This window comes from Canis aureus, chromosome 5 (assembly GCF_053574225.1).
Source record: "Canis aureus isolate CA01 chromosome 5, VMU_Caureus_v.1.0, whole genome shotgun sequence".
In the NCBI taxonomy this organism is placed as follows: domain Eukaryota; kingdom Metazoa; phylum Chordata; class Mammalia; order Carnivora; family Canidae; genus Canis; species Canis aureus.
The window spans coordinates 60,269,446-60,297,045 of NC_135615.1; the positions used below are offsets into that span (position 1 = coordinate 60,269,446).

The 27,600-nt window shown below is 40.0% G+C and overlaps 1 protein-coding gene and 1 long non-coding RNA gene across 5 annotated transcripts in view; one reads left to right on the forward strand and one right to left on the reverse strand.

Annotated features, from left to right (window-relative positions):
* Positions 1–27,600, reverse strand: part of NUP93 (nucleoporin 93) — a 108,963-nt gene that overhangs the window by 29,452 nt on the left and 51,911 nt on the right. The window contains exons 1-3 of one of the 3 annotated variants that reach the window (XM_077898365.1): positions 24,511–24,627; positions 9,607–9,669; positions 4,168–4,296 (exon numbers count right to left, since the gene is read on the reverse strand). In XM_077898365.1, coding sequence (XP_077754491.1) covers positions 4,168–4,287 — 120 coding nt within the window. In that variant the 5' untranslated portion in view covers positions 4,288–4,296; positions 9,607–9,669; positions 24,511–24,627. Of the gene's footprint in view, positions 1–4,167; positions 4,297–9,606; positions 9,670–22,892; positions 22,916–24,510; positions 24,628–27,600 lie in introns of those variants that run through there. The other 2 variants (XM_077898366.1, XM_077898364.1) reach the window with 2 other exon arrangements.
* Positions 1,577–27,322, forward strand: LOC144314331 (uncharacterized). Of its 2 annotated transcripts, XR_013380131.1 has the most exons (4): positions 1,577–1,699; positions 15,907–15,977; positions 20,987–21,204; positions 27,132–27,322. It is a non-coding gene; the product is annotated as an uncharacterized LOC144314331 (long non-coding RNA). The 2 variants fall into 2 exon arrangements; XR_013380132.1 differs by lacking the exon at positions 15,907–15,977.

The following is a 27,600-nucleotide window of genomic DNA, read 5'->3' on the forward strand; positions in this document are numbered from 1 at the left end:
TATGTTCTACTTCAGGAAAAAAGTTCAAAACAATAGCGACAAACTGACAAGGTTCCAGAAAATGGCGATTCCCTAGGTAACCTGAAAAGAGAACAATCTGCATCCCTTGCCAGTTTTAATAGCAAAGCTATCCATTCTGCTAGATTATCACAATAGAGAATAGCAAAAGTATCAATAACTCTCTTCCAAGGGGACTTGAGGTCAAGAAAGAAAAGTCTACTAAATAGACTAATCTATTTTTAAGAGAAGAGCAATCAAAAAAGAACATCTCATTAGCAGCTTATAATTACTTCCAAATCCCAATACAGACCACAACCTATTAACACCATTTCAAAAAATGAAGCTTATAAAACCATGAGCTGTTCTACTTATCTGTCCAAACTCACAGGAAGTTAAGAAACATTGGGCTGGCCAAGGGTTTTATACATTAGTTCTTTCCCAAAGATCTGATCTTAGTCTTTGAAGTCTCTGAGTTTAAGAAATGTGCCACAGGGTCCTTAACAAGTAATTTCCTGAGACAAATGTCTTTCGCATTTGTTTAGCTAATAGAAAAAAACTGGTTTTTAAATCAGGAGCAGGCACCTGGGTGGCTCACTGGTTGAGCATCTGCCTTTGGCTCAGGTCGTGATCCCAGGGTCCTGGGATTGAGTCCCACATTGGGGTCCCTGAAGGGAACCTGCTTCTCCCTCTACCTATGTCTCTGCCTCTCTCTCTGTGTCTCTCATGAGTAAATAAAACCTTTGCAAAAAAATTGATAAATAAACCAGGAGCAGATGTGTGGATACAGGATTATGAAGTTACCCTGCAGGAATGACACTGCCAAGCTATCCACCTTTGACCCACACTTCAACAGAATGATGGTATAGAAGTCAACAGTCCGGGCAGCCTGGGTGGCTCAGCGGTTTAGCGCCTGCCTTCAGCCCAGGGCCTGATCCTGGAGACCCCAGATCGAGTCCTACGTTGGGCTCCCTGCATGGAGCCTGCTTCTCCCTCTGCCTCTCTCTCTTTCTCTCTCCTCTCTCTCTCTTTCTGTTTCTCATGAATAAATAAATAAAATATTAAAAAAAAAAAAAAAAAGAAGAAGAAGTCAACAGTCCTGGGTCTCACCAGTGTATTATATGTCTCTCTAGGTCTCAGTTGTCCTAGCTGTAGTGAGAAAAGAATGCTAGCTAGCCATGATACAAATTCCAGGAAAAAGACTTACCAGAAAGTGTTGGTAGTATTACTTGAAATGTCTTACACCATAATTTTTATAACATTGTAATTTTTAATCCAACTCTCTAAATCATCTGAAATGATTTTTTAAATAACAATAGTAAAGGATGGCCATTATGGGTCAGTTGCTTACATGATCACTAATCTTCCCCATAAAAGATACCATTTCACCAGTAAAGATACTGATAGCCTGCAGGGTTAAGTCATAACCTAGTATAACATAACTAGTCAGTGATGCCAGGATTTGACCTCCAGATCTCTTCACTCCCTAAACCAGAGTGGTAACTGTGTGACAAGTCACAGCTCCCCATGTCATAAAAGCAGACATGAATGATCAAGCAAGATGCTTTTTCCTGCCAATCATCCCAAGATGCAGCCTCAAAGTCCCTCTCAGAAAGATTTCTAGCATACATGAAGTGGAAAAAGCAAGATACAGAACAGAGCATTTAGAAAGCTAACTTTTGTATAAGAGGGAGCAAGAGAGGTAAGAATGCACAATGTCATTAATATACCTGTGTTGATATAAGGAACACTGGAAATAAACACAAGAAACTAATAATAATGATTACATGGGGGGGGGGGGCAAAGCAAGGAGGGAATGAGCTTTTGGAGACAGTGTATCATATAAATACACTGTCTCCAAATACATGCAGTGTATCATATAAATACACTGCCTCTTTAAAAATCAGATTTTAGGGACACCTGGCTGGCTCAGCGGTTGAGTGTCTGCCTTCGGCTCAGGACATGATCCTGGAGTTCTGGGATCGAGTCCCACATCGGGGGGCTCCCCGCAGGGAGCCTGCTTCTCCCTCTCCCTATGTTTTTGCCTCTCTCTGTGTCTCTCATGAATAAATAAATAAAATCTTTTAAAAAAATCAGATTTTAAAGAGAAGAAAATCCTCAACTTAGCACTACCACCAATCAATAAACACTGGCAATTAAAACAAACCCTATTAACATACCCACTCTAAAAATCACAATTTCACCATATCTCTACTACTTCAGCTACCACAAAGTTAGCAAGAGGCCAAAGATTTGATCAGTGAATATTCCTGGAGCATCTACCATGTTCCAGGTACTCATCTAGGTATTGGAGGTATAAGTAAAATCAAGACATACAGCAGTCCTTATCTTCAAGGAGCTTACCTTCTACCATCAGAAACAGGCACTAAGCAGTGTAAAGACATAAAATATACACAATGGTGTGTAGAAGAAAATGCTGAAAAGAAAAATACAGCAAGAAAAGGGGATACAGAAGTGTTGAATGGGGAGAGGCTGTGTTAGAGTGCAGGTGTCAAGACCTCAGAAGGCCTCCTTGAGATGGCAATGAGTAAATACTTAAAGAAGTGAGGGAGAGGGCCACACAGTTATTTGGGTAAAGAATATTCTTGGCAGAATGCAAGAGGAAGCACAGAAGACCTGAGGCAGGAGCAAGCCTGCAGGCTTTGTTCAAGAAAGAGGAGCTTGCATGGCTGGAGCAGAAAGAACAGTGGGAAGAGTAGTAGGAGATAAGTTTGGAGAGGTAGCAACACCAGGTCAGGTGGGGACAGAGAGGTCATGGTAAAGACTTTGGCTTTCAGTCCAGGCAGGGTAGGTATCACTGGAGGATCCTAAGCAGAGGAGTGACATGATCTAACCCATGTTTTAATGGGGTTATTCTAGCTGCTATGTTGAGAAGAGATTGTACAGGGCAAAAGCAGGGAGACTAGCGTGGTTGACCATCTCTCAAATGGTCTCCCCCAGATCCCCACCTCCTAGGATTCAAGCTCTTATATAATCTTTTCTCCACGAGTATAGGCTGGATTTTATTACTTACTTTGAACAAACAGGGGTAAGATACTACTTCCATGATGAAGTCATAGAAAGATTGGTTTCTGTGTAGGGAACACTTTAGCTCTCCTTCAGATCCCCCACTCTTGCTCCAGGGGAAGCAAGTTTTATGCTGTGAGCAGCACAACAGAGAGACCCACATGACAAGAAACTGATATCCTGGCCAAAGGCCCAGAAAAATCTGAGGCTTGCTGAGAGCCACACTGAGGGAGCTTAGGGGTGGGTCCTCCCTGAGTTGAGCCCTGAAATGAGTATACCTTCAGCTAATAACCTTCAAGAAACCCTGAGCCAAAAATACCCAGCTAAGCTAAACACTTGTTTTCAGCCACTATGGTTTGGAGTAATTTGTTAGACAGCAATAGATAAGTAAAACCAGCAGTTAAGAGGCTAGTTCAATAATATGAGTGAGAGGTGATGGTAGTCTGGACCAGAGTGCTAACACTGAAGTAATAAGAAGTGGCTGGAAGTTGGGTATATTTTGAGAGTAAGGTTAATTGGACTTGTGAACATGTGAGAAAGACTAGGTGGGAGAAGGAGAGGACAAAAATGAATCTGAAGTTTTTGATCTGAATAAGTGAAACACTGGAACTGCCATTTAAAAAGATGATAAATTCTGTGAAAAGAGAGGGCTGGAAGGCTGGAATGGAAGGGGGATGGCCGGGAGTTGCTATCATGACACAATTATAGACATGTAGAACTTGAGATGACTATTAAAGACACCCAAGTAGAGCCAAGAAGACCACTAGATAAATGAGTCTAGGATTTAGGGCTGCAAAGTATGTCTGCCTCTTCAGCATAGAAATGGTATGTAAAGCTATAAGCCCAGATGAAATCAAAATGGCAATGATTGAGGGAGAAAGAACAGATCAAGGATTGAGCCCTGGAACACTCAAATATCTAGGGGTCAAGGAGTTTGAGGAAGACTCAGCATAGGAAGCTAAGCAGAAATAACCAGATAGGCTAGAGGAAATCCCAGTAAATGTGGGCATTCTGGAGGCCAGGGAAAGCTAAGTGTCTCCAGGGGGAGGCGGTGATCATCACCAAGACTGCCAGTAGTCGAGTAGATAAGTATTCCCTGACCTCACATTTTTATTAGTGGCTTATCTTCTGGATTCAACCTACCTCGCTTTCTTGAGTAAAGTCCAGGGCATCTTCTCCTGATGCCAGCAGTGTATGGAGAATTCGCTGTTTCACTTGCTCCCACTCAACCAGCATGGACTCTCGATGGTACTCCTCAGCCATGCCAAAGGTCTGTCAGAAAGGAACAGAAGGAGATGACCCAAATGGGAAAAAAACAGTTTCCTTAAAAGTTCAACAGAAAATGAAAGCCCCTCGAGAGCAAAAGTTACTTACTTTAAAAATTATCTTTAGTCTAACCCATTAAAAAAAAAAAAGTTTTAATACTGGTAAAATACACATAAAATTTACTTAACCATTTTTGACTGTACAGTTCAGTGATACAGTGATATTAGTACATTCAGACTGTCATGTGGCTGCCACCACCATACAACTCCACAATCCTTTTCATCTTGCAAAACTGAAATTCTATTCTGTTAAACACTGACTCCCCACTCTCCTTCCCCCAGCCCCTGGGAATCACCACTCTATTCTCTGTTTTCAACTACTTCTAGGTACCTCAAATAAGTGCAATCATACAGCATTTGTCTTTTTTTGTGATTGGTTTAATCCATTTAATAGAACATCCTCAAGGTTCATCTGTTTTGTAGCATATGCAGAATTTCTTTTTTTTTTTCCCTAAGATTTTATTTATTTATTCATAAGAGACACAGAGAGAGAGGCAGAGACATAGGTAGAGGGAGAAGCATGGCTCCACGCAGGGAGCCCAACGTGGGACTCGATCCTGGGTCTCCAGGATCACACCCTGGGCCAAAGGCAGGTGCCAAACCGCTGAGCCACCCAGGGATCCCCGAATTTCCTTCCTTTTTAAGGCTGAATAATATTCCATTGCTGTGTATTCCACATTTTGCCATCCATCTATCCATGGACACTTGAGTTGCTTCCACCTTTCGATTATTGTGAGTAATGCTGCTTATAAACATGGATGTACAATTAATTATCTTTTCAAGCTCCTGCTTTCAATTTTTCCGGGTATAAATACAGTGTTTAATTTTTTGATGGACTGAAAACTGTTTCCATAGAGGATGGGCCGTTTTACATTCCCACCAACAGTGCACAAAGGTTCCAGTTTCTCTACACCCCTGCCAACACTATATTCTGAGTTATTTTCTTTTCTTTTTTTTAAAAGATTTATTTATTTATTTATGATAGACAGACAGAGAGAGAGAGAGAGAGAGAGAGGCAGGCAGAAACACAGGCAGAGGGAGAAGCAGGCTCCATGCCGGGAGCCCGATGCGGGACTTGATCCCGGGACTCCAGGATCGCGCCCTGGGCCAAAGGCAGGCGCCAAACCGCTGAGCCACCTAGGGATCCCCTCTGAGTTGTTTTCTTTCTTTCTTTGGGATAGTAGCCATCCTAATGGGTTTGAGTTGATTTCTCATGGTTTTGATTTATTTACATTTCCCTAATGATTAGTGATGTTGAACATCTTTTCATGTGCTCATTAAGATAAATACCCTTTAAATCTCTGAAATTAGGCTGCATATTACAAGTGATAGCACGTCACAGTTTAAACTGAAGTACTTTTTCTTGGATTATATAAATCAATGGTTTTTAGTAAACATCTAAGAAAAGACAAAAACAACAGTCTCCCAATGTCTTTATTTTTAAAGAGACAGCAATATTTTCACAGCAGGAAGCAAACCAGTAAAAGAAAAGTGGCCCCTTCTATGATTAGGTCTCCTACCACTCTACCCAAAGTCACCACTGAAAATGTCTGGCAAACCTCAAGCCTGTCTAGAGGTAACACTGCAGGTTGTTGCCAAACAGGTGTTCAGAAAGAAAAGGAAAAAGAGAAAAAGAAAGAAAGAAAACAAAGAAGGACGTGAGGTAAGGAAAAGGCACAAAACCTTCTGAAGAAATGAAAGCCACTTAACAGACACAGAATCATGACCGTTCTTAGCCTGTTACTCTTTAACTGGCAGACCAGGTTTCCCAACAGCTTCGGCCCACTTTTCCAAAAGCCATTTCATTTATAATCAGACTGGCATCTAATTAGGCAGCACCAAGGGAATGAGTATTAGTAATGCCTACTTTATTTTTGGCAACACAGATAGTTTATACTGATAATATCCATATATATGAGCCCTGGGAAACTGTCAGAAAAACCATATATACTCTTCCTACAAATGGATGTTTGAGTATGGACCAATATTTATTAAAATGTGAAAAAGACAGATACCAGACACATACAAAAAAAATGTTTAGGAAGAAAGCTGACATATCCTGCAAGTGTGATTTTGGTCCATCAATCAATGAATTCCTTCTCTAATATGTATTCTGAAGACACAAAGAGATGGTAATGACAAAAATTTAAAAAGTCTTCCACCTGTTTGCTTCTCACTACAGTCAGGCAGAATGGACCATTCCAGTTAGTTAGCCTAGGATGAAAAAATACCCGAGGGAAAAATCATTTTCTCTTGTTACATTAGTAACCTTCAATATGAGAGCTATGCATTTTGAATGGAGAGAAGCATACTGGAATAGAAAGGCAGTGTCAGGCGTAGGAAAGGGGATGGTTTCCCCAGAAGCTATCTAGAAATGGTGCACAAGCGAACTACAAATTCTTCAACACTTTAGTGATCAACCCAAAAACGTCCTCAGCCTTGAACCTCTCCTAGCAAGGGAAAATGAAAGGCTATATGGCACGAGGACCAGATGGGACAGAAATAAGGAGGTGGGGGAAGGCTGGTATACTATATAGCTTTCTGAGCTTGCTACAGGGGGTGAGGCACTGCCTAAGCTGTGGTATTGACTGAGGATTCCAGAGTGTCACAAGATTTTTCTTAAGGATAAGTCTCTGGCTGATAAAGAATGGCAGAATAAAAGCAACTGAAGATAACAGATAGTATACTACCCAGAGACACTGTCGATGAGGACAGTGGGGACAGACTTCCAGCATCATTTAAAGGGTTAGAGTGACAAGAGTGGGAATTAACCAACACCTGTTAATCAGGCTGCCCACCTATGTGCCAAGAACTCCTATTTCAAGAACACAGGAAGTACTCTGAAAACTGGCAGCTTTCTGGGCTCAAATCCTCAGATATTCCTGAGCAATATGCCAGGCTTCTCCTTTAGAAACAGCCCCACAACCTGAATGAACAGCACTGTGGTTCCATTCATCACTAGTGTGATAAGGAGCTTCAAAAAAAAAAATGGCCCAGCATTAAAATTCTCTTCCTTTGACCCTGCAACCCCTAGCTTATTTTAATTACATTAGAGCTAATGAACATCTAATTTGTGGGCTAATCAGGTATGATCAGCCACCCATCTGCCCTATTCCAGCCTATTCCCTTTAGATCCACAACTGAACCACTGGATCAGGTGCAAAGAAGAATGTCAACAAAAGAGCTAATGAGCGAGAATCAACAAAGCTACCAACCAACAACTAAGAGGAGAGAAAGACAGTAAGGGTCTCAGACAAGGTGAAAGGCAGGAACAGGAGAGACAAGAACGAAAGGAATCCAAGGGAAGAGAAAAGGGATAACTTGAAGGGTGTGCAGATGTGTAAAAATTGAAAGGAAGGAAAGACAAACTGCAGAAAAAGACAAAGCAGTGGAGAAATTACAAATTAAATTGGACTCTTCTGAGTTATGTGTGGACATCTATCTGCACACAGTTAAGAAAGGAAGGCAGCAAGGGAACTGGGCAACTGAATTAAAAACAGGTGGGGAGCACTTGAACCCCATTTTCAAAAAGGGAATAGGGCAATATGCTTTGACTTCACACCCGCATATTATTGAGCTGTTGCTGGCTTTTAGAAACTCTACATATGTTCTGATAATGTTGTTCTGTTTTTGCTGGGATGCACCAAATGGAAAAAGATAGGACATATTTGTGGTTTTGTAGCTTGTTTTCTTGGCATTTCAGCAGGACATTGGCAAGTTATTCAGACATGAAATTACCACCAAAATGCCAGGAAACCACTCACCTTTTGTTTGAAAATAATTCTTGCTCAGTGGTAGTCTCCTGCTGTCCAGACAGGTGAAAGGTCTCCCCCCATGACAGCTCCCAACACCGGAACATCTCCCTCACAAACACATATGCACACATTTTGCACTGTGGTATGTCACTTAAATGTTTTGGCTGGCTGCACATTTAGTCTCAGTATGGCACAATGTTCAGAGACTGCCAATTCCAGAAACACATTCCGCAGGGTAAATGGATTAATAAGCTCAGTGGCATCCGACAATCCTAATTTAATTTCACTGGTCCTTTACAGCAGGAAAATCAATGTTGGTGAGTTCCTCAAAGTGTGAACAAAAAAGCCATTTAAAAAAAAATTTTTTTTTCAAATCTGAATCAAGTGAATTTCTCTAATAAATACTATTGCCAAAAAAATATACTTAATAAAATTTTAGGGATTATTTTTTTACTCTGATAATTAAATATACCAATCATTTAAATAAATTGCCTTTGGATCATCTTATAAATTAGAGCTGGCAAGCCCTCCTACTGCCCTATCTCACATCAGCCTTCCTGAGGCATTCTCACCTGCACAGAATATTTTAATAAAGCACACTGAGAAGCAATTTATTTAATGATTTTTAAAATGTAATTTATTTTAAATTACATATTTCACTTGATATAAGAGTTATAAAGTAAACAACAGAGGACAGCTCTGAAGAGGTTTCCCCTTTACCCCTATTCACTTTTGCAGAGACAGCCACTGCTAGCAGACTAGAGTGAACCCTCCCCGGCCTCCTTCCTGGGAAGAGCGACATTTTTAAAAATCGATTTCACATGACTGCTGACATTCCTCCCTCCCCACCCCAAAGGACTCCAGGGACCTAAAAAATCTTACTCTTTCATGGGATCTTTTGGAAAGGTTTTGATCTTCTAACTCTTAACAGAAACAAATGGAGATAACACATGTTAGAAAACAATGTTTGAATATCTTGAGGGAATGCTAATGTAAAATATTGGTGCATGTATAATGGCGGCTCTGGCTGGCTTCCTTATCATCCTTTGGAGCACCAAGCTAGTTTCTTTCCTTTCCTTTTATTTATTTAAAGAGCCTGGGAAAATTGTTCATATAAAGGGTAACACAAAAAAATCAAATTGTATGATAAAAAGAAAAATTAAGGAAAATTATCAATGATCCTAACTGCTTTTCTGAACTGCTGTTTCAACAGAAATTGAAATACCTATTTTATACGTAACAATGAAACCAAAGAACTATCTGGCCTTCCACTTTAAGATTAATTTAATAATTGGCCATTCGGTTTCAGATATATTTCAGTCCCTAACTACATGTAGAGTATGATATCTTCCTCAAAACAGTTCCTGTAGAACTCCCTCTGGTGAATTAACTAAGTAGGAAAGCTGGGCCTGGACACAGGCTCCAGCTTCCAAAACTTGCACTCCCTGTATAAACTGCTGCCCTCACAATGGTGCACATCCTCATGGGGGTCCCTTTCTTACCCTCTTCCGAGACTCTTCAATGGCAGATAGCAGGGCATTGTCCTTCTCGTTCTTCAGGAAGCCCTAGGAAAGGGGGAAAAAATGACGAAACTTAGGTTAAAATCAACCTTCAAATAATCAAAACTACACTGTAAGGAAAAAAATAACCATAAAGATATCTACCATCCTCTCCACTTTCACCCTGACAGAAATTTCTTAACTCAAAAACATCAAAATAGATGGTTTTTCTAGGTGTTTCCTAGTTTCTTTCATGCTGGGAGCACATGATGACTCTTAGGAGCTGAAGTCCCCATGAAACAGTAGATTGAGTCACATATCCTATAAACATATAAAACAGAACTGTCAAGATTGGCCTTCCGTATTTCTGAATGGCCCAGATTAGAGACACAGCTTTGCCGACACAACAGTCACAGTGCTTCTAACTCTTCGTTAGTTTATATTTCTCTGTTGCTTTTAATTTGTTCTTCAATTTCTTCCTAATGTTGCAGAAGCAGCACCATCCACTTGTCTGGGTGTCTTCCACTTATTTGTCAATGGCTGGGACACTCCCCAAAACAAAACACAAATAAACAAAAAAACTACACATTTCTTTTGGGGTTTGCACCTGCACTCCCTATTTCAGTCCTGATGACACTCACTGCTTGATTAATATAGATGGGATGAACAGAAGACAGTCAAGTCTGGTTTAATGTGCACACAGCTAAATGCGTACAAAATGCAACTACACAGTAACATAATGAAACTTAGTTTCAAATCATGGTGTCTCAATTTACTGATGGTATGAATTTAGCCAAGTCACTCAAACTCTTTCAACCTTAGTTTACCTGTATGTAAAATGAATAGTAAATGAGATAATGCAATCAAGCACTAGACTCAAGGTTCAATTACACGGAGCTCTATTATCAGAATCAATTGGATTTAGGGGCACCTGAGTGGCTTAGTCAGTTAAGCATCCAAATCTTCATCTCAGAGTCATGGGTTCAAGCCCCATGCCCAGCATGGGGCCTATTTAAAAAAAATAAATAAAAAGTAAAAGAATCCATTAGATTTAGATCTGTTGATGACATCAAAGAGGGAAACTCCCAGGAATATGAACTCTGGGGGAATATAATACAAAGTAGAATTAAGCTCAAGTTTTGAAGACAGGCTAAATTTTAAAACCATTATTTGACAGTTTTGAAAACTTACTGTCATGGTTAATTTTTGATCATCTATGATATCTTAACAACCATAACATTTTAATATATGTTGTTCAAGCAGTCTCAGATACAAAGTTGCTGCTAATTCTCTAAAACAAAACAAAACAAAAACATGAGAGAAGGCCACTACAATGGGGAATATAAATTTAAATAAAATATTATTATTCTTCATAGATTCCCGATTTCTTACTTATTAGCCCATGATTCTCCCACATGCTGTCACACCCGAAGCTGGCAGTGCACTAGAATGAACACAGGCAATGGCGAGTAGCCAAGGAAACAGTTCCCTCACACAGGCTCCTCCAGGGCAGTCCCTGAGGCAGCTCTTCAGCAGCTCTGAGGGCACATGAAGACTGCTCCAAATGCCCACACTGCTGTTTGGTGTTGGGGTGGAGTGGGGAGAGGCATTAGTCACTTGCCTACTAATGCAATGGCCTTGATAAACCAGAGCACATAAAGTTAGTACCCTGTGTGGTCCATTCAGGAGGCAGCTTGTCACCACATCCCTGCTTCTGGCCATCTCAGGGGAGCCAGACATGAAATGATGGGGAGGATTTTAACAGACCCTGTTTATACCCTTCACAGCAAATGAATCAAGTCAACAAACCTTTATTGTAATTTCATTTTTCCAAGTAGTCTTTAATGGCTAATACTAAAGGTTTCAGTATTACAGTTTATAAATAAAGCTATGGAATTATCATTGAACGCTGCTCCTGAGCAAAGGGTATGCATAGATTGTGTTTTGTGGCACCCTTTCCTGGCTGCTATGGGAAGTGGACTGTCTACACAAGCCATCTTTGGAATGGGGGTGGGAGGGTGATAACCACTGCTTGACAAGGTCTGGTCTTTTTTCTTTATGGTTGGTGTGGGAGGGGCCATGCCAAGTGCCAAATGCCCTCTATGGTCTTCCTCTGCTCTTCTCAACGACCAGCCTGTGCCATTCCTTTAATGTACCCGTATCTAAATGTAACTCGTGTGTGTGCACACACACACAATTAAAACACAAATGCAAAGCAATAATCAGACATATTTGTTTAAAGGCAACATTATATTCTGTAAGAAACACAATTCCAAATTTTCTAAGAGATGAAATGTCAAATAGTGATGAAACAAAGAAAAAAATGCTGGCTTAGGAACAGATTACTCTCTTCTTGAAAATATTCATTACAGGGGTGCCTGGGTGGCTCAGTCGGTTAAGCATCTGTCTTCAGCTGAGGTCATGATCCCAGGGTCCTGGGATTCTCCCTCTCCTCTCTGGTCCTGCTCACGTGTGCGCTCGCTCTCTCAAATAAGTAAATAAAATATTTAAAGAAATATATTATAAACCCAGATTCCAAAAGTCTCACTAATAAGTAAATTGAACACCTGTGCATGAGATTCAGATTTTAGACAGTGTCTCCCTATGAACAAAGACCATGAGCCATATGTACTTCAACAGTTGGGCTTTCTCGATAGCACAAACATAAAATACATAGATTTTGGATTTCAATTTTTCATCCTTTATTCGTCTCCAAAATAGCCTACATTATCACATTTTATTTTAAAAAACAACACATTAGTGGCCTATCTTTTGAAAAGAATCTTTAAGAGAACTATTAACACATATAAGTTGCAACAGTCCCGGGGCCTGGGTGCCATCTAGTGGCAGGCAGTTACTTTCTTTCAAAGAACCAACACCTAGAGGGAACTAAATCGTTGGGCAGATAGATAAATACCTGACTTGGTCCAAGTTTCCCGGGGACCTCTCCCTCGACTTCCCTTTTCTACGTGTGTTTCCTTTCCTTCCCACCACTTCTGGGAGGTGCCTCTCACACCCCACATCCCAGAGAGATACTTTTCTAGCTCATCAGAAAATGGGTTTTCTGTAGGACTGAGGGCGTGAAGGGTGACCTGGGAGGTGCCTTTTCTCACTGGGCAGGGCTCCCTGCCACAATGAAGACTCTGGACAGACAAGACAAAACAGCCCATCTCCCTGCTCGAAGATGCCAGCCGTTTAACTGTGACCCACAGAGCACTGCATCACTAATGTCCCCTCTTCTTGCCAACAAGCACTTTTTAATTGCTCACAGGCTCCCACCTGACCCGTCTACTGCTGGCCCACTCAATAAAGAACATTCCACAAACATCTGCAGGCCTGCTAAGTAAGATTACTACTCCTGACTTCCCCATCTGTATACTGCTCCTCCTGCCAGAGTCTTGGAAACAGACCCTCTTCTAAACTGGCTCCTTGAATGGGTTTTGGTTTCAAGCTTTCTATAACATATAATAGCTCCCATTCAGGAAGCAATTAAGGGCCAGACACTGCCTAACCAATTCAAAGACATTACTGCTAATCTTTTAACAATACAGAAGAAAAGACATGATCACTCCACTCTCTCCCATCCACCCCCTTTCCATTTTACAGGTAAGAAACAGAATCTGGGCATTTAACTAATTGGACCAGTTTCCCAATTAGGAAAAGACACAGAATTCACTCAGCACAGCTCTAACTCTCAAGAGATCCCATGTTTCTCAGATACTTATAAAACAATACACTTTTAAATCAAGAATATAAAGAAAAATTTCCTTTTCTCTCTAAAAAAGCAGAGTCCAAGAAGGAAGCAAAATATCTTTAAATTTGTTTTCTTCATCCATTATCAGATCCTCTTTAAAAATAAAGCTGAAGGGGGCGCCTGGGTGGCTCTGAGGTGGCGCCTGCCTCAGGCCGAGGTCATGATCCCAGGGTCCCAGGGTCAAGTCCCGCATCGAGTTCCCTGCAGGGAGGCTGCTTCTCCTGTCCTTGCCTCTCTCTGCCTCTCCCTGTGTGTCTCTCATGAATAAGTAAATAAAATCTTTTTAAAAATAAATAAATAAAAATACAACTGAAGGCTCAGAGAGTACCAGCTCTTATACCAGTACTAACAAGGGCTAACACTTTCACTGCTATGGGGCTTACTCTGTACTAGGTGTGTGTTAAACACCTAGTCCTCGCTTTAACCCAATACTAAAACCATCTCTTGGTGCTACTTAACCGGATCATACTTTACGTTATGTCCTTAATATAGATTTAAACACTGAAAGGACCTTTCAAGATGATTTCTAGAGCTTCTACCAACTTTATAATGCTGTGGGTCCGTATTAAGAATACCTAGTTCATAGAATCCAAATTTTCTGATCCCTTTACTTTTTTCCGTTCTACCATACGGTTTCTTTTTTTTTTTTTTTTTTCCCATACGGTTTCTATCACAGCAAATCAAGGTAGAATAAACGGATATTTTATGGTTACATATTTATTCCTTTTTCCCCCCTACCTCATATAGTTAGGAGGAGGAATGAGACAATAAATATCAAGTTTTTGGCATTCCTTTAAACAGTGTTTTTCAAAATGTGGGTCAGAACTCATAATTGGGTCATAAAATTGATCAGCATTTGTTTTTTTAAGATTTTATTTATTTATTCATGAGACACACAGAGAGAGGGCCAGAGACACAGGCAGAAGGAGAAGCAGGCTCCCTGTAGGGAGCCCGATGTAGGACTCGATCCCGGGTCTCCAGGATCACGCCCTGAGCCAAAGGCAGGTGCTAAACCGCTGAGCCACCCAGGGATCCCCTGATCCCCTGATCAGCATTTTTTTTTTTTTAAATGAAATAAAATGTAACAGAGACATGTGGTATGGGTAAATACTCTTCTCTGAAACTTGGTTCTTTCAATTATGTTTACATATTTCTATGTATGAGGTGGGTCATGGTGTAAAATATAAAAGCGGGAAATTACTGCTCTAGATGTCAACTTTTTGGCATCCCAAAATATTGTTACTATTTATTGCCGTGGAGCATATATTTGCTCAAGCATTATCTCCAGCCATGTGTTCCTTTTTTTTTTTTTTTTTTTTTTTTTAAAGGAGGCCCCATGCCCAGCGTGGAGCCCAGTGCAGGGGCTCAAACTCATGCCCCTGAGATTAAGACCTGAGCTGAGACCAAGAGTCAGATGCTTAACCAACTAAGCCACCCAGGCACCCCCCACCCCATGTGTTCCATCTTTAACAGAGGAAGTGGGCTGCCTTGTAATGTATAAAGGTTTCCCCCACCATCTGAAAGTAGAACATTCCTTTGAAACCTTTCGTAAGCCAGAAAGACATAAAGCAAAGAAGCAATTGCCATTAATACCTATGAAAAAACTTTTTTGTGTTCCCAGACCCCAAAATAACCTCTCTTTGGCTTTTCTGGTACCTTAGAGCACATCTTGTTAATGGCTGCACAAAATAAAACATGATAGAGCACAGATGCTTACAAATACAGTTCAAAGCGCTGGCAGCTGAGGCTGAGATACTGAGCGTGGCTCTCAGGGAAGGAGTTTGCATGGTGCTGTCCTCGCTACAAAACAAATACTGAAGGCTTTTTTTGCTTTTCACCTTTTTCGTAAAAACAGAAGTCTGCTTTGGATTTCTTTTGTTAGCAAAAACAGGTACTAATGTAGGCCTTCTGTAAAAGCAAAGTGGCTTAACACAAACTTCTGAATAGTGCAGGGGATACCTGTACTAATCAAGAACAACCCAGAACATAACCACAGGTAAGCCAATTCCCCTATCAAACATGTGGTTAGATCTCAGGGACCTGACAGCCAATCTGGCTTTTAAATGGCTCACGTTGGGAAAGACAGGCATGAAACGGCCTTATTTTTAGTCACCAGGCAGCCGGGGTTTCAGAATGCAAGTGGCAGCTAACTCCTACTGCAGAAGAAGGGAGTGGGCACAAGGATGTTTGTTTTTGTCAAATGGCCAAATTCTCTTAGCTTATTTGCTTTCCAAAAGTGAAAACTGTAAGAAATAAGGGTCTCTGTGAGAAAAATTTCTGTATCTACTTTAGCTAGAAAAGTAAGATGGCAAAAAAAGAGCTTACAGTGACTCTTCCACAAATCTTTGCTTCCCATCTACAACAAATAAGTGATTTGCTGGACAGTTACATAAACAGTTTGAAGATCTTGAATATAGATTTCCTGACCATTTAAAAATAAAACAAAAAATATAGCATAATAGTCTAGCATGGTCCCACAAAGCAAAAGCCATATTTTACATGGTCGTCAAAACAGTAAAGACGATTCCATGTCTCTTCCCTTTCAACAGATCAACTGACAATCTACTCTGACAAAATATAAAGTGAGCCACCCACAGTGGGCCAGATGCTCTATAAAAAGGTATGTGAGGTAAGACAAAAACACATGGTGAGTGCTTTAAAAGTCTTCTCTCATTTGATACATAATGATATACAAATTAACAGGAAATCTGTAACCAACATTACAAATCAAAATACTAACAAGTAAGCAGTGACAGTAGAAAATGGTCAATCTGGATGGAAAAAACATTGCGAGGACAAAAGCAACAGCTAGGAAGGCAATGAAGAAGGAAAAGAAAACCAAGCAGATAAAAAAAATAAATAAATAAACTTAAAAACTAGAATAATCAAGAGGCTCTGCTCCAAGATGGAAACAAGACTTCCAATAACCACTGCAAGTAGCCATTATACCCTTAGATAGTGAAAGGGAGAAGTGTCTGATTTCTAGAAAGACAGGTGTGTGAGTTGTATCCACTACTGTGCTTCAGATCATTCTGAATACCTACTACTCCCTTAACCATGCCTAAATTTTCCTTCTTTCAATTTCTGAACAAATGACCTCTTCCGAAACCTTCTCTTGGGTAAAACTGCTACTTCAGGAGAAAGTGAGGAAGGACAAAATGATATATTGTGTTCAGACAGGCACAACAGAAACCCTGCCAGTACTTGGAGCCGCTGGGCTTATCAGATGGTGTGGACACGCTTTTCATTAGCTCCCTTTGTGGTGCCTACAGAGAATGCCTCAAGGAATTTTCAGGTGCAGAGATGTTCATTACTGATAAAGCCTAAAAGATGAACGGAGAAATTTTTAAATTTAAACATTTTTAAGATTCGGGGGGACTTTCATATGGCTTTATAGCATGCTTGGTTATTTTATCAGAGCAAAATTTAATGCAATACACAGTAAGAATACATAAAATGTCAGCCTAAAACACCCAAGAGATAGTGAATCTCCTTTTGCAAGGAATACAGACAGAACAGCAAATCCAGGCTTTACTCTGCAATTCAGGTATTTAGAATAAATCCCACAGCTTGTTTTCTACAAAAGTTTAATACTTTAAATTGTTTCTTCACAGAGTGCATTAAATTTTCAAAAGTAGATATATAGATACCTTTAAAAAAAAAAATCCCCCTTCAGAAAGCAGTACTAAGCTGGCAGCTGACATAATCAATTGTAACATATTTTTAATATTGTTGTATGATTTCTCACTGTGTTTATGCAAAAGCCTAGCCGCTCTCATTCAGCAGGTGGCAGCAGACCCTGCAAGAGTGGTTATGGAGTTCCACCATTTGCCAGCTCAGCAGATCCACAGGCCTGCAGGCAGCTCTGCAGCCACAGGTGGCAAACCTTGTCACTAGAACATGGCGCTGCATGGGCACCAGGCCATCTGTCACTGTCAGTCTGCAGGGTCCCATTTTGTACAGTTTCTACTACACTGGGCTAAACAAAGGGTCACACAATTAGGTGATGGATTTGGGTCCCATTAAGGCAAAATAAATCACTTGTTCCCATAATTCAAATTGGTTTAAAGGATGGTCTAACAAATTCTCACAGGTTTAAGCTAACGCAATGTGTCCAAGGAGATTCTAAACCTAAGAATACACAGATCTGAGAAAGTGTCTCCTTCTGCATCCACCCAGGGCAGCACGGACTTAAGTGTGCTGGCATGCCTGGTCTCTTCAAGGGCACGCCAGTCCAGGCGTGATGAAATTCCACCTTACTTGTGCCTTCTGGAAAAGCCACAGGCCTTTGAGAGAGCCAAGCCCACTAACTGCTTTTTGTGGACCCCTTCCTATTATCCTCCCCAACCCACAAAGTGAGGAGGAGGAGGAGGAGGAAGAGGGAAATAACAAAAACCCAACTTCTAAGACTTTCAGTATTGACTAAAGAAAGAATGTTAGAGGCAGGACTCCCCACGACCCAGAAGAGGATGTCTTTGAGGATGGGGACATGCCATTCCTGTGTGAGGCAGAGAGGGGTGCAGAGTATTAACATTGTTAATACAATGGAGGCATGTAACTACGAGATGCCTCTTCCTATTTCTATGCCAAGTCATAAAGCTATGGTTGCTTCTGAGCACACTGGGGTACTGTCCTTGCAAAGCAAGGCTGAGGTTAAAAGCTGCACCCTTGTGAGGGACAGTTAAATCTCTTGTGCTACTGCTACAAAACCAGCTGCACCCTTTTAGGGAGTCCAGGGCATTCCTGTTATATGTTCCCTATCTCTGGCCATCCAGGAAAGAAAGCAATCTGTTCAACTCAGTCACTGGGAGACTACGTGCAGAGGGGGAACAAGTTGTAAGACCATAACAGAAATGAGTAAAAGAATAAATGATGGCCATTTAGGCACTGGTGAGAAAAAAATGTTTTCAGCAGAACTCCCCCTTCCTCCCAAATCCAGCAAAGCCCTGAAAGTGACCTTTTGGGGTTGCGTTAGCAACTTTCTTCTGCTGGTCACAGGAGGTCTGGGAGAGGATGTGGCTTGTTCAGTACTGACAATCTCACCACTTCCATGAAAAACAAGCAAGAGCCTGTGTCCTCATGAGAGGTACCATGATACAGCAGGATGCGCCATGCTGCAGCGGTTGGGCCTCTGCTGGCCATCTTCGCCCTCCACTCCTAGAAGTGGGACAGGAAGGAACAGGAACACTAGAAGCCAAGACAAAGATGGAGGGAGGGCAGCCAGCCAACTGTCCTCAGACTGCTGAGATGGCCCCATGGGAGAAAGCAATGACATAACTGAACATTTTATCTCCTGCCCTCCCCTCCCCATACCCAGACCTGTAAAAAACCCCTGTAAAAAACTAGTACACTTGCTAGGGCTAACCTCTGGAGACACAAGAATAGGGAGGATACTAAAGAGAAAACTGAAATCTAGTTTTGCAAATAATATATAATAGTGTGGCAAAGCATGTCTGGCTTCAAAAACCAGTACTGGAACCCTCTCCTTGCCCAAAGGTATGAAGGGATCTAAAAAATATTAATGCCATAGTCATTCGAAGTGATGATAAGATAAGGAGGATATACATTAAGGGGAGATAAAAATGATTTAGTATGTCTTTGGGGAACTGATTTCCATTTTGGAGATGGATCAGTCCACATTCAAAGAACTTTGGGTACTAACACCGCACTGCAGTATAAAACGGGAATGCATCAATCATGCCCTTTTATCATGGCCAATATCCTCTGCCACTGTCCCCCAAACCCACTCTAAAAGGACTCATTAAAACAACCTTGTATTATGTTAGAAAACACAGATTCCCTACTTTGCTGTCTAGTGTCTTTTCCCTTTGGAAATGGGAAACAAAAAAGCAAGATTTGGCAGCTGTGAGAACAGATAGCAGAGGGTGTGTCTCTGAGGTGGTCAGGTGGGAACTGAGTGGTTTGTGCCAGGCTGGTTTCTACAGCACTCGGGATTAAGTTCTACTTAGCAAGCACAAGGAGCGCTGTTAGTCAAGACAATGTTTGAGAACCACGTGTCATATTAATTCCCTGCTGGTACATGGTGTCAGTCATTTACACTGCAGTTGAAAATCACAGCTCCTCCCGCTATGCAGCATTGCTTATGCCGATGGGATTGGAGCACTGATCATCATGGCTGTCAGAGGAAAGAGAGCTTTGGTTTTGCTGCAGTTTCTTTTTATTCAGAAATTATTTTTCAAACATTTGTCTGGAGTCCACTAAAACAAGCAAGAGACTTTTCTTTTATAACTTCCGGTAGTCTTACATGGAATTTGTCATGGTACACCTCTGCTCTGCTAACAGGACTTGGGATTTCACTCTCCAAAACCTTTAATGTGGAAACATTTTGACTGTACCCTGTCACAGCTGAGGGAATACCACGGGATACACCACTCACCATTGATCACCATGGGTACATAAAATAGAAAACAATGCCTAGGTGAGGTGGCAAATACAAACTACAGGAGGAGACAGCAAGACCATTTTATGAATATAGTCTAAAATTGACAGGGAACCAAAACCTTTGACTCAGCCCATCCATACTAGGAAAAGGACAACCCTGCACTATGGGATCCCTAATACCTACAGCTGAAGGTGTGATCTGCTGGGAGGGCACATCAAAATGCTCGGCTCCATCCTAGCTCAGGGCACACAGATATGATGCCCATCCCAGATGAGTACTTCATCCTTCAAACGGAGTCAACACGATGGATGATCTAATAGTTCAACCTTCAAATATGTCTTATTTTTAAATGTTTATAAATGATAAATCTGTAAATGCATATCTACTACAACACAGGCCCAGGAAGACTCCAGGCATAGCTCAATTAAGCCACATCTGGCAAGATCAAGAAGAAACATCTCTGTGAGTTAGGCTGCTCAAGTAAAGACAGGCTCTGCTGAAAGCTCAATCCATTAGGCCCATCAGTCACCAGCGAGCCCACAAAGAGAACAACATGGAGTCGGATGCAGACAGAGGCATAGCATAGCCCAGATAAAGAGTCAGTTGGCCTGAATTTGGGGCAAAATCAACTGCTTTGCAGATGTATGACCTTGAGAAAGTTATTTAACTACACTAAGGCCTCGCTTTATCTAACTGTAAGATGAGCTGATTACACTTCATCAACTCAGAGGCCAGCTCTGAAATTCCAACTCCAGGAGAGATAGGAACAGGTAAGAAATTAGCACTGTCACTACCACTATGACTACAGTTTGCTTCCAAATCAATCCATACTTTGAACGACAAAAATACAATAAACTTTGTTTTGAAGATGACATGTATTTTTACACATAGAATAACCTAAGTCCACAAGAGCTAGAATGAAAACCAGAATCAAAGACAAATAACATCTTTTCATGGGAATGCTAGTTTCATCTTGCCATAAAGGAGATTCATACTGTCCTGTCTTCTAAAAATCCATCCTATATTGGTAGGAGTTATGTTTCTACATTAAAAAAGAAGAAGAAAACACAAAGCAAGGACTGTCAGTGTTGATATAAAATACCTATTTAAAATTTATTCATATCTGTCACTAATTTCTTAAAAGTAAAAATTGGAAGCTATTTAGATATAAATGCTAATTAAGTCTTTTACTTCAGGAAAATCTCAAAATTTCTCTCTTCTAACAGAATAAGAAGTAACTGCAAATTGGCAAAGCAGTGCTACTAGAGGTGTCTCCGAACTTGATTGAAGAAAAACGACTCATGCGGTGCACCTCTTATCACAGCATTCCTGGTGACGCCATTTTACTCCTTCCTCACTGCCATCTTAGTGCCACGGAATGCTTCTAGCGGGCTGGCCGACATGCTTGCTTATCTACATTATGGCATTGCCAGAGCATTCAAAGGTTTGATACGAATACATTTTTTTTTTTTTTTTTTTTTGTAGCAAAGAGCCAGCCCTGACTCTTTACTACCAGGAAAGCTAAAACTGTATGAGAAAATCAAAGTTTCCAGTTTGAAGAGATTTGGGAATCTCCTACAAGTACTGGAAAGGAGAGCCTCTTCCCAGTAACCAAACTTGAGTAGACCATGGCAGAGGCAAAAAAATAAATAAATAAATTGGAAAGCAACTGGGTCTCAGCTATCTTCCCAGAGTACCTCCGTACATGGCTTCCATAAAGCCAGAGAAAGAAAACAAGACCAGAATCTTCAACCAAGTTTTACTCTAAAAATTTCAAAGGAAGGCTTTGTGACATCCTTCATGCCATCCAACCAAACATTTTATGCAAGCAAAGCTGCAGTTAAAATGGTGTGCTAGTTTGCTGCCCTAAAACTCTTTTATTTCAAAGAGCAAGCCTTATAAAAACCAAGAGGAAAGAATCTCTTTGCACTCTACCATATATCTAAACAATGAATATATTAAATGTCCTTCCCAGGATTAAAATAATTACATTGAGATCTAGGCTCTTATACTGCAACCCTAAGATTTATGTAAGATTTATGGAATCTTTGTAGGATTCTGAACAGGGCTTAGGATAACTGAGCTTTCCTATTTCAATTAAAAGACTGATGTGAAAATCTTCCTCTCCCTTAGTTTCAAAACCAGCTATTAATTAGAGAAAACCAGCATTCAGTTAGTAGGATGAATAACAGCTAGTGCAACAAGACCTGGAAGAACAGCTGGCTTTACAAATTTGATATCAAATGAAAAGGATTCCCAGATTCTCAGTTCTGTTAAGATTCAACTCCTCAAACGGCTACTAAAGGATTTTGAACAAATTCTTCATGATATAGTTTACTGTAAAATACACTTACTACAAATTCTGCAGGGTTAAGTGCCGTTAAAAAATAAACACACAAATCAAAGTTAAAATCCACTTATTTCCTCTCAGTAACAGCATAAAGGAACAAAGGAATAAGCCAAGTCAAATCCAATTAATTTTAAGAATCAAGATTTCTAAGCTTACAATCACAAACAAGAGTTTTCCATAAGTAGCTTTGAAGTCACAACTATTAATTAACAGAAGGCACTAAGAATTATCCCCATTAATGAGAGTGAAAGTCTCAATCTATTGATCTTTTTAGGAGAAAAATCTTGTTTTGTTAAAACATTTTTTCTTATATATTTCAATCAGTTACTATAGCTCATTAACACGGAAAGCTTTTCTTCTAAAACCAAAAAAAAACAAAAACAAAATCTAAACTAAAATCCAGCAATTTTCTTCAGGAATGGAAAATAAACTGTTTGTAAAAGACAGTGAAAAGAAGCCTGACCTCTTAAATATATCATATTTGGATTTTTTTTCTCCCAAGTGTCATTTTCACCTTTTGCCTGGTGATAAACTCATACCTCTCATTAACTTATATTACCAGAGAAGAATTAATTTAAAGCATGTGTTAAAATCACTCACAGAACCTATATTCCAAACATACATGTATCACACTTGGTTTCTGACACATGAAAACATACATCCAAGAACATCTGTCTTACACCTTTAATATTTGCAGCGTTCATTCTAAAGTCTATTTTGCCCATTCAACCAAAGACAAATTTTCAACCTCTCCCCGCTATGAGTATATGAGAAATACTTACTGTAGACAAAAGGATTCCATTTTCTTTCTAGAAATATTCTCCACCCTCCTAGAGAACTCTTCTATGCAGTGTGCAAATTCATTTTCTGAGTTTTACAGTCACAAAGCTCTTGTGCCACAGAGCCGAATGTAAATGAAATGGCCCTGCAGCTGCCTTTAGAGCGCAGCTCACCTCAACCATGATACAGCTAATTGTTAAAAATGGTGGCTGAGACATTTTCCATACATTAAATTAAGGAGCTCTGATGAAGACGCTGGCATCCACCCACTTCAGACAAAGGAAAATAATTTGCAACTGTACCAAGGCACGGATAATTGAGTCATCTCTCATACAGGGTCAGTGTTAGAGGTTTCCTCCATCTTTACAAAATGCAAACCACAGCTCATTGTCTCATCTCAGAAATCAATTCCTTGCAAGGCTGCACTGGGTCAGAGTTTTAAAGGAATCTTAGTCATGGGGAAATCCAGACCTCCAAAGCCGAGATGAACAAAATTCTCAGTTCCTCTCCCTTCCCTGAGCAGCTCTCCTCCATTCCCCACTTGACAGCTGCTCAAGTCTTCCCATTGTTAAGAGTACAGAAAGTCACCCACCTCTGAAGGGAGCTAAATCTCTCAACTAGGTGAGCAATTTCCAAGTCCCTGCTTCAGAAAGAAGTCCAGACCCTACAGGTCCCATGATACAAATACATTCCTTGGGATAAAAAGCTATACATCACTGTCTTCTCCTGTTGTTTGTACGGGAAGACAACAAGCAAGCTGCTTTTTAACACTGAATCAAAAGCATTTTCATCTCTGATATTAATCAAGGTATTAAAAGTGTTATAGGCAACATTTATCATTTCATTACCCTCCAGATAATGCTTACATGACTTAGGAAGTTTCCATCTCATGTACAGAAATCACATTCTCTACACCAAAAATGTGAAATATACTTAAAGGACTTGTACTCTTTTGAAGATAAATATAAGAAAGAAAAAGTATCATAAATGAAATTATCTACATTTGATAATACTTAAAAATCCACATCTTGGGTGTTACTATTTAATTATTCTCATTTAAAGCCTTATGCTAAAGCATTTCCTATGAGATAACCCCAAATACTTCCAATAGTACTTTTTTTCTATAACAAAATATAAATGACTGAATTAAGACATCCTACACACACACACACACACACACGGTCACCTACAATCCCAAAGGATCTGGTTTTAGTAAGGAAAGGAAATTCTATTTTAATGCTTTAATTTTTTTAATTTAAGAATTCTGCGCTTTACAATGCATCTTTTAAAAAAAACCCTAGAGTCCATACTACTTACTTAAAAATGAAGTCTGCAAAAATCCAAAATAACCAACTCTTTAAATCTTTAAGCAATTATCTCTCTGCCCCACCCAACTTTTTTTTTTTTTTTTAAGAATAATATTAGAATGACAAGGCACAAATCTGAACAATTCTTGGGAGAGTAAAGTACCTTTTCTATCAAATAAATCTTCTGAATTTATCTTAAAATTTTCAACAAGCCAAGATCTTATCTTTCAAAGATACTGCAGCAACATGCTGTCGCTCTATTTACTAGGGTACATTTATCTGAATTTCTTTACAAAACATAGACAAATCCTACCTGCAGCTCTCAAATTTTAGGAGTTACAGACCAGTCGATGCTGTTGGTCACTGCAGCTCTTGCACCACCTTCTATGTGGGATGAGCTCCGCCGGACCGGTGCTCAAGTTTTTCCCACTCCAGACAGTCAGAATTGGGGGGGGGGGGGGGGGCGGGAGGCGGGGGTGAGGAGAGGGAGGGAGAGGAGAGAGAGAGAGAAAGAGGAAAAAGCAAAAGAGAACGCCCTGCAAATGTTGATATGACTGAAGCATTAAAGAGTCCAATTAGACAATGAGATTGCAGGGTCCCCTTAAAAAAGGGGGCACTGCAGCCCCTGGGGCACAACACCCATCACTTGTGCTGCTCCACACAAATTCAGAGAAGTCAGCCATCAGTTTGAAAGCACAAACTGATGGGAGTAACAGTTTATAGGTTACAGAAGGGTATTTTATTGTTAACGGACTGTACCAAGTTAAGATTTAAGAGGGGGAGAGACAACATGTAGGCAAGGAATGCTATGATACTTTTTTTTTCCAGCCCAAGCCACTGCAATTACTCTGATGTGAATTTTTGATGACTTCCGACATCTTGCATGGTTAATAATCGCTTCAGCTGTCTTGTTTGGTTAATGTGGAAAATGCATTTGCTGCATTGTGATGCAGTGCTGTGGCCACAGATTGTAACACCAGTTGTGAAGCTGGTCCCTTAACTGAGCAGCAGGAATTTGCACATGCCATGATGCTAAAATAAATGGTAGTTAAAAGATTTTATACAGCAGCAGACAGATTCTGCCATTTTAGCCTACAGAATGTGTAGATCCAATATACACAAGCATCTCAGATCGCTGTGCCCTCATCAATTGTACTGTCCTTCAAACAGAACAGTAAATTCACCATCTTAAGTGTTTGGCCTCTCAGTAGTTAAAAGATTTCAATACTGTTTAAATAACTATTCAGATTAATTATAGCTTTGAACAGAACTGAGGCTATTTGCATTTCAGGAATATACAGCCAATGAAACTGTCAGTGACACAGGAAAATGCAGACCTTTTATTAACATATGCTCGGCTCAACTGTCACTTCTTTGTACAACATTTAGAGAAAAATATATGATGTGTAAGTAATGAATATTCCCATTCTGCCGTAATGGTTTTTAAAAGAGCTCCTCAGACAGGGAATTTTTTCCCCCTGTGTTTTAATGTATAACCTGAAAATTAAAGACTACATTAAAATACCAACATATGCTTTTCATTGTCACTAAAAGAAACTCAACGCAGCAAACAACTGTGCAATTGCAAAAAAGCCTGTGAAAAAGCAAGAATCAAACCACACGAAGAATCAGGCATCAGATGATTAAAGTCAAGCCAGTCAGGTAGTAAACCGTCATTATGGTGCAGATTGAAGAAAAAAAGGGGGGTGGGGGGGAGAAAGAAAGAAAGAAAAAAGAAGAGGAAAAAAATGTGAGAAACACCCCTCCATCTTCAAAAACAAAACCCACAAACCCTATGATTGCAATCTGTAGGTTTGCAAAACCACCACCTATACTGCAGAACCAGAATGACACATGATATTTACTAACTTTGTAATATATTTTTATACAAATATTAACTTGGCTACTTAGCGTCAAGAATTTGGCTACTTAAGCTTCTTATTCATCTACAATCATCATTTTGGTATTTAAAGAAGCAGAACCAAGACTTTGGCTTTAAAAGAAAAACAAAATAATTAACTTATATTTCTTACATCAGAACTTTAGCCAATTAAATGCTCAGAGTTGAAATGTTGCAGACATTTCTGCCTTTATAAAAAAAAAAATAACCAAAAAAGAATGAACATAGGAACACACGGGTATCTGAACAGTGCATAACAATGAAAGAAACTTCTGCGACTAACATAAAAATCAACTCATGATTTCCTTTGTTTTATTCATTGTGATAGCACCAATGCATAATTTGGAGGTGCATGTGTTAACAAGCGCTGTAAATTGTAAGAGCATTCTAGTTTTGTTTTCTTCCCCTAACTTAAAATTAACTGCATGAACAGTGCTATTAGGTGCCATAGCAGATATCACAGTGTGGAAGCTAACATGCAACAATTCAAGTTTTTTTTTTTTTTTTTTTTTTTGGTTCCAGGCCCAATACAAGGTACCACTAGCAGCTCAGAAAGTGCACAAGGAAGGAGGGAGGGAACATGTATTGGGGGTAGCTTTGAAATTAACCAGGCTCAGCTTATGCTCCAATTACCCAACAAAAGACAATCCTGGGGGACCTCTCTCTAAACCAGTTCAAGAAGCAAACTCTTTTGTTTCTGATCAAATAAATACTGCATTGGAGCAGAGTCCCTATGTAATAGAGGAGTCTCTACCTGGGGATGGAAGGGGCATGAAGAAAAAAAAAGAACCCCAAAACTCCCTTGTGGTTAAGTCAAACCATTACAGTGATGGTTTAAAACCTATTCCTGAGGGAGACATCTGAAGTTCACTAGAGGAGAGTGAGAAAACCCCTTTATTACCAAAACAAAACAAAAAAATCATTGAATCCCTATTAAGACATTTCTCTCCAACAGTACAGCCAACAAATAAATTAAGTTTATTTGTTTATAATCAATTGTAAACCAGCTTGGACTCTGTCTTCCTCCAATCTAGGAGTATGCCAAGGAAACCAGATGAGTTGCAGAATATTCTGACTACAAAAGACCCTGGAACAGAGGGTATGAGAAGTGTTAACTAAGCTGCCTCACACCCCAGGTGCCTGAATATATATATACATGGAGGTCATAAAAATACTGAAAAGAAGCCACTTTACAAAGGAGGTACTTCTCCACATGTTTTGTCACTAGCTGAACATAAAGTGATCAATTCCTAAACATTCATTCAGTAGTCCCTTATTTATGTTTGTTTTGGCTTTATATAGACCTAAGCATCAAAACCTAGAAGAAAAAAGGGTAGGTAACTAGTACACCTAGCATTTACTAATATAAGAAATAAAAATGGGCTTGCTTATACAAATGGAGATAATATCTGATCCTTTCTACCAAAGGGATGGATACCACATTTCAAAATCCTCTGTGCACTGCGCACCATTCTTAACTACAACAGCTAGTTGTACATCAGA